The sequence below is a fragment of the Tachysurus vachellii genome, chromosome 9 (assembly GCF_030014155.1).
Source record: "Tachysurus vachellii isolate PV-2020 chromosome 9, HZAU_Pvac_v1, whole genome shotgun sequence".
Classification (NCBI taxonomy): Eukaryota; Metazoa; Chordata; class Actinopteri; order Siluriformes; family Bagridae; genus Tachysurus; species Tachysurus vachellii.
In genome coordinates this window covers 1,594,265-1,601,764 of record NC_083468.1, presented here as the reverse complement: position 1 = coordinate 1,601,764, position 7,500 = coordinate 1,594,265, and the positions used below count along the sequence as shown (strand labels likewise).

Below are 7,500 nucleotides of genomic sequence, written 5' to 3'. Positions count from 1 at the left end.
CTTTGTAGACACCAAGTTCCTGGTGAAGACGACGACAACACAGACCTTCCTCTTTCTCCTCCTGAGCGATGTCTGCCACGATGTCGTCAATGTTATCGGGCACGATGTTGCACTGCTCACCCTGAGGGACAATTCACAAAGAGAACGTTAGAGAATGAAAGCTACCATTTAGCCTGGAAGGTGCACGTGAAGGTCAAACAGCATGGAAGGTGCACGTGAAGGTCAAACAGCATGGAAGGTGCACGTGAAACAGGTTGAAAAGCTGCTCCTGCTCCTGCTCCTAAATGCTCCTCAGCTTCACTCCAAAAAGCTCAAAATGAAAACAAAAATGAAACTATCTAAAGATCTAAATTCAGGACAGACCTTGCGAGCGATCCTCTCCACCACCACTCTGGCCACCGGAGTTATAGCTCCACCTTCTGGGTCATAAAACGGGCTCTGAGGATGATCCAGACTCGTAAGAGGACGAATCTTCTCCTGAGGAATCGTCAGCTTGTTAGGAGACTGAATGAAGAAAAAAAACAGGGTGAATAAACAGCATCATTTAAACTATTTCCTGTATAATAATAATAATAATAATAATAATAATAATAATAATAATAATAATTAGTTTTTCATTTATTCACAATCATTAAAACTGCAGGAAGCTCTATTTTATATGGTTTTATTGATTGAATCCAGCACACCAGCAGATGGCAGAATCATCCTGAGATCATGGTGTTTGAAGCTCTGGCCAAATTCCAACTAATAAAACTACACATCTTATTTATTTCTCTTTATTTGATTCAGATGTCAGTGTGTTTTATTCGTTTATTACTGAGATGCACAGTTACATCTCAGCATCGCTCTGTGTGTCTGCGACAAAGGAAAGCTGCTTTTCTATTTTTTTTAGATTTTATATTATTTTATTCATTTACATTTGAATTATTTATATAAATAAATAAATAAATAAATAAATAAATAAATATATAAGTGAGGAAGTAACTAAACAAGAAATAGAGAATGTCCAACACCAAAAAAAAAAAAAAAAAAAAAGGGAAAATTACAAAGTGAGAGAAATGAAGACTTCTGACCTCGTAGGTGACCCCACTGTCAGTCCCAGCGTCCCACGGGATCATGTCCTGGATGAGCTTCTGCACCCATCCGCACTCCTTCGTACAGAGATCTTCAGCCGAGAGACCCACGTTCCAGTCGGGACTCGGCCCAAGCATGGCCAGGAAGGACATGAGGTGACGGGTTCGGTCCACTGAGAACTCTGCCGAAGGAGCGGCCCGTCTGAGATATGACCAGAAGAAACAACAAAACAGGACCGAATCACAACCTGAATCACAACCAAACAAAGTCAAAGTCAAAGTCAAGAAGCTTTTATTGTCATTTACACCATATATAACTGTTACAGTACACAGTGACATGAGACAACGTTTCTCCAGGATCAGGGTGTTACATAAAACACACACAGAGCTATAAGGACTTAGTAAGTTAGTCCTAGATACATAAAGTGTATCTGTGTAACCTGGTGTACACAGTGCAGGACAAGACAAACAAGACAGACAAGACACGGCAGGACAAAAGACAGTGCAGGACAAGACAAACAAGACAGACAAGACAGTGCAGGACAAGACAAACAAGACAGCCAAGACAGTGCAGGACAAGACAAACAAGACAGACAAGACAGTGCAGGACAAGACAAACAAGACAGACAAGACAGTGCAGGACAAGACAAACAAGACATACAAGACAGTGCAGGACAAGACAAACAAGACAGACAAGACAGTGCAGGAGAAGACAAACAAGACAGACAAGACAGTGCAGGACAAGACAAACAAGACAGACAAGACAGTGCAGGACAAGACAGACAAGACAGTGCAGGACAAGACAGACAAGACACGGCAGGACAAAAGACAGTGCAGGACAAGACAAACAAGACAGACAAGACAGTGCAGGACAAGACAAACAAGACAGACAAGACCGTGCAGGACAAGACAAACAAGACAGCCAAGACAGTGCAGGACAAGACAAACAAGACAGACAAGACAGTGCAGGACAAGACAAACAAGACATACAAGACAGTGCAGGACAAGACAAACAAGACAGACAAGACAGTGCAGGACAAGACAGACAAGACACGGCAGGACAAAAGACAGTGCAGGACAAGACAAACAAGACAGACAAGACAGTGCAGGACAAGACAAACAAGACAGACAAGACAGTGCAGGACAAGACAAACAAGACAGACAAGACAGTGCAGGACAAGACAAACAAGACAGACAAGACAGTGCAGGACAAGACAAACAAGACAGCCAAGACAGTGCAGGACAAGACAAACAAGACAGACAAGACAGTGCAGGACAAAACAAACAAGACAGACAAGACAGTGCAGGACAAGACAGACAAGACAGTGCAGGACAAGACAGACAAGACAGTGCAGAACAAGACAGACAAGACAGTGCAGGAGAAGACAAACAAGACAGACAAGACAGTGCAGGACAAGACAAACAAGACAGACAAGACAGTGCAGGACAAGACAAACAAGACAGACAAGACAGTGCAGGACAAGACAAACAAGACATACAAGACAGTGCAGGACAAGACAAACAAGACAGACAAGACAGTGCAGGAGAAGACAAACAAGACAGACAAGACAGTGCAGGACAAGACAAACAAGACAGACAAGACAGTGCAGGACAAGACAGACAAGACAGTGCAGGACAAGACAGACAAGACACGGCAGGACAAAAGACAGTGCAGGACAAGACAAACAAGACAGACAAGACAGTGCAGGACAAGACAAACAAGACAGACAAGACCGTGCAGGACAAGACAAACAAGACAGCCAAGACAGTGCAGGACAAGACAAACAAGACAGACAAGACAGTGCAGGACAAGACAAACAAGACATACAAGACAGTGCAGGACAAGACAAACAAGACAGACAAGACAGTGCAGGACAAGACAGACAAGACACGGCAGGACAAAAGACAGTGCAGGACAAGACAAACAAGACAGACAAGACAGTGCAGGACAAGACAAACAAGACAGACAAGACAGTGCAGGACAAGACAAACAAGACAGACAAGACAGTGCAGGACAAGACAAACAAGACAGACAAGACAGTGCAGGACAAGACAAACAAGACAGCCAAGACAGTGCAGGACAAGACAAACAAGACAGACAAGACAGTGCAGGACAAAACAAACAAGACAGACAAGACAGTGCAGGACAAGACAGACAAGACAGTGCAGGACAAGACAGACAAGACAGTGCAGAACAAGACAGACAAGACAGTGCAGGAGAAGACAAACAAGACAGAGAAGACCGTGCAGGACAAGACAAACAAGACAGACAAGACAGTGTAGGACAAGACAAACAAGACAGACAAGACAAACAAAACAGACAAGGCAGTGCAGGACAAAAAATACAAGACATTACACAAAAGACAATAAACAGAAACAGCACCGACCAGCGTAGATGCTGTACATTCAGACAATACTACGTGTGCAGAAATACTGCACACACATATCACAAACCAAACACATCACAATCAAACACTGAATAAAAATCAAAACCATAATCATAACTACGCAAATTTATTGGCTGTAGTAGAATTCTGGGAGTTTCACAATTTCTAGAGAAAGAGCTTTATATGAAAAAGAGAAGAAGCCAATGAAGGTAAAGCTGCTGCATCTGATGATCAGAGGATACAAAGAACTTTAAGGTGTTTATTAGGGCAAAGTCATATGAAGACTAATTCATTCATTTTTCCCTATAAAGATATATATTGTCTATTTTTCTTTCTTTACTTTTCTTCACTCAGCCACATGATTCTTTTTCTCACTCGGACTCCCCACTGAGGGACAAAGGACAAAAGCTGACAGAAAACTGAAAGTCAAAAAGAGAGTAAAGGACAGGGGCAGGTGGGGAACGAGGGATGGCCTAAAGCAGAGAGTCAGGGGCAGAATAACAAACCAGGAAAAGAGGAAAGAGAGAGAGAGAGAGAGAGAGAGAGAGAGAGAGAGAGAGAGAGAGAGAGAGAGAGGGGTATAGAAAAGTGAAAGAGTAGAGAGAATATCTAAAGAACATTTCTTTTCCTTCATCCATTCATCATAAACTTTCACGCTGTACAAATCCACAATGGCTTCCTGTTCACTACAGACTGCTCACTACTCAGGAAGTGTGACACAACTGTCTCTGAGGTGCTTGGTGTCTGTCTGTAGAATGAACACACACACACACACACACACACACACACACACACACAATGACATTTCTTTACATCTACTACAAAGAGACTCTTATTTTAGTAACATGCTCACACACACACACACACACACACACACACATAAGCATTAAACCACACATCTAATTTGCGACTCCTCGCGCTCTGACAACCCGTTATTTCACCGTCTGCATGTCAGCGCTCTGCTTATCTTCTGAAGCTTCTGAAGCTTCTGGAAAGTTCTTTTGGAACTCCAACGTGGTTTTTCCAAAGAACCATCAGAAGCGCTTTATTTTTCATTTCTTTTTTAAAACTAAAAATACCTCCAGTGAGTCACAGACAAACTACAGGAACAACAGGAAAGAGGACAACGAGGGCAATCGTGAAAAGACAGAAGAGGAAATAAAAACAAACGAACGTCGGTCGTCTGCTTCTGTTCAGCGATTCGGAACAAATACGGAAAAACGTCTCGCCTCTCTAGAAGTCTGTGAAGGTGCTGCTGAATTCTGGATCTTGATTGGCCAGAAGGAGCCGAAGAATTTTCTGGAACGGCAGCAATGAACGCACATCAACTATTATTTCTAATTAACGCACCGGCGTTTCTATAGCAACCACTCAGCTAATCAGATGAGAAGTGTGAGGAAACGTTGAGACGTTTACTTTAAGGAGAAATGTGTGTATGGGAAATTTATGGAATAAGTCTCCAGTGTCAGGATGTTCTAACTTTTAACAACATCTTCAGTACAGAGAAGATATTTTATGAGTGAGAGACAGAAAGACAGGACGGTCGTTGGCAAGCGTTCACATCACGTTGTTGATTACTTTCCTGCACCAGCACGACACACAACCTTGCGTTGTGTTCCTCACTGAATCTCACAGACCTCAGTGTCAGGTCCAGACCTATAATCCTGTCCGAGTGACACAGAGGACATTAAGACATGTTACGTCTACCCCGGGGATGTGACAGGCCTGAGTATCTCCTCATGCAATTCTTCACCTCTCTACAGCTTGATTTCTGCTCTGCTAAATTAACATGAAGCAGTGGAGCTGTGGTGAAAGTGCCTACTGGAGACCATCTAACACTTCTCAGATGAGCTCATTTAACACTTATGACTCAACCCCAAGAAGACAGGCTTTTGGATCTCTAAGGTTGTAGTGTAATCAGTCTCTGAGGTTTTCCCACTAGAAATGAAACAGTAACGTAATCAGCACTGTTACAGCGGGTCCTCAGTTCCTCAGTGTTACAGCAGGTCCTCAGTTCCTCAGTGTTACAGCAGTTCTTCAGGTCCTCAATGTTACAGCAGGACCTCAGTGTTACAGCAGGACCTCAGTGTTACAGCAGGTCCTCAGTTCCTCAGTGTCACAGCAGTTCTTCAGGTCCTCAATGTTACAGCAGGACCTCAGTGTTACAGCAGGTCCTCAGTTCCTCAGTGTTACAGCAGGTCCTCAGTTCCATAGTGTTACAGCAGGACCTCAGTGTTACAGCAGGACCTCAGTGTTACAGCAGGTCCTCAGTTCCTCAGTGTCACAGCAGTTCTTCAGGTCCTCAATGTTACAGCAGGACCTCAGTGTTACAGCAGGTCCTCAGTTCCTCAGTGTTACAGCAGGTCCTCAGTTCCATAGTGTTACAGCAGGTCCTCAGTTCCTCAGTGTTACAGCAGGTCCTCAGTTCCATAGTGTTACAGCAGGTCCTCAGTTCCATAGTGTTACAGCAGGTCCTCAGTTCCATAGTGTTACAGCAGGTCCTCAGTTCCTCATTGTTACAGCAGGTCCTCAGTGTTACAGCAGTTCTTCAGGTCCTTGTGTTACAGCAGTTCTTCAGGTCCTTAGTTCCTCAGTGTTACAGCAGTTCTTCAGTTCCACAGTGTTACAGCAGGTCCTCAGTGTTACAGCAGGTCCTCAGTGTTACAGCAGGTCCTCAGTTCCTCATTGTTACAGCAGTTCTTCAGTTCTACAGTGTTACAGCAGTTCTTCAGGTTCTTGTGTTACAGCAGTTCTTCAGGTCCTCAGTGTTACAGCAGTTCTTCAGGTCCTCAGTGTTACAGCAGGTCCTCAGTGTTACAGCAGGTCCTCAGTTCCTCATTGTTACAGCAGTTCTTCAGTTCTACAGTGTTACAGCAGTTCTTCAGGTTCTTGTGTTACAGCAGTTCTTCAGGTCCTCAGTGTTACAGCAGTTCATCAAAAAAACAAAAAGTGCACAGAGTGTTCTAATAATAAAAAACATTTTTGCTCGTCCTGAAGATGTTAGAAATTGTTTCAGCTTTACTTCTGACTCTTACAAAGCTCTGACTCAGGAGACTCCTTCTTTGTCCTAAATGATAAACAAACATCTCCTCTAATGGTAGTTTAAATCGTAGACATTTCAGAGTCACTTCTTCCTGATTCCAACCCTGCTAAGACCCACCTAAGATCCTCCTACGCTCCACGCTCTCACCAACACTTCTGAGGAGATGAAGCGCGAACCACACCTTAGCGTTGAAGTATTGCACTTTGGAATTAATTCAAGTCGTATCCAAATCCCCAGGAGATGAAGAGGAAGAGCTCCACATGGCTCCTGTTACAAACATCACGTCACACTTCTCTCCATCTTCCCAGCAACACGAGGCGAGTCGACAGGAATTAAACAGCGTGATCAGGCTTTGTTCGACTCTACAGAATTAATATTTTATATGATTAAATATATTCAGAAAACACACACACACACACACACACACACACACACACACACACACAGCCATATGTTCGGAACTAAAGCATAATCTGAGCACATATGGCTTTACATTAATAAACAGACACTACAGAGTGGAAATAAAAGTACATTTCACTTTATTTACGTTGCTGTTGATTCCGTTTACATTTTAACTATAAAATATGTTTTAGAAGATAGTTGGAATCTTTAATCATTCATTCACTCACTCATCTTCTACCGCTTGTCCGAACTACCTCGGGTCACGGGGAGTGTCATCTCAGGCGTCATCGGGCATCAAGGCAGGAAACGCCCTGGACGGAGTGCCAACCCATCGCAGGGCACACACACACACACACTCTCATTCACTCACACAATCACACACTACGGACAATTTTCCAGAGATGCCAATCAACCTACCATGCATGTCTTTTTACCGGGGGAGGAAACCGGAGTACCCGGAGGAAACCCCCGAGGCACGGGGAGAACATGCAAACTCCACACACACAAGTCGAACCCCCAACCCTGGAGGTGTGAGGTCACCGTGCCCGCCATCTTTAATCACTTAATTTTTATATTAATCAATTCACCAACAGCA

The 7,500-nt window shown here is 43.6% G+C and overlaps 1 protein-coding gene across 3 annotated transcripts in view; it reads right to left on the bottom strand.

The window, feature by feature from the left end:
* spon1a (spondin 1a) overlaps positions 1-7,500 on the bottom strand; it is an 82,821-nt gene that overhangs the window by 5,350 nt on the left and 69,971 nt on the right. For 2 of the 3 annotated variants that reach the window (XM_060878524.1, XM_060878525.1), the window contains exons 8-10: positions 1,074-1,275; positions 364-504; positions 1-121 (exon numbers count right to left, since the gene is read on the bottom strand). The exon at positions 1-121 is cut by the window's left edge and continues 24 nt beyond it. In XM_060878524.1, the coding sequence (XP_060734507.1) occupies positions 1-121; positions 364-504; positions 1,074-1,275 (464 nt within the window). The remainder of the gene's footprint in view (positions 122-363; positions 505-1,073; positions 1,276-7,500) is intronic. The other variant, XM_060878526.1, reaches the window with a different exon arrangement.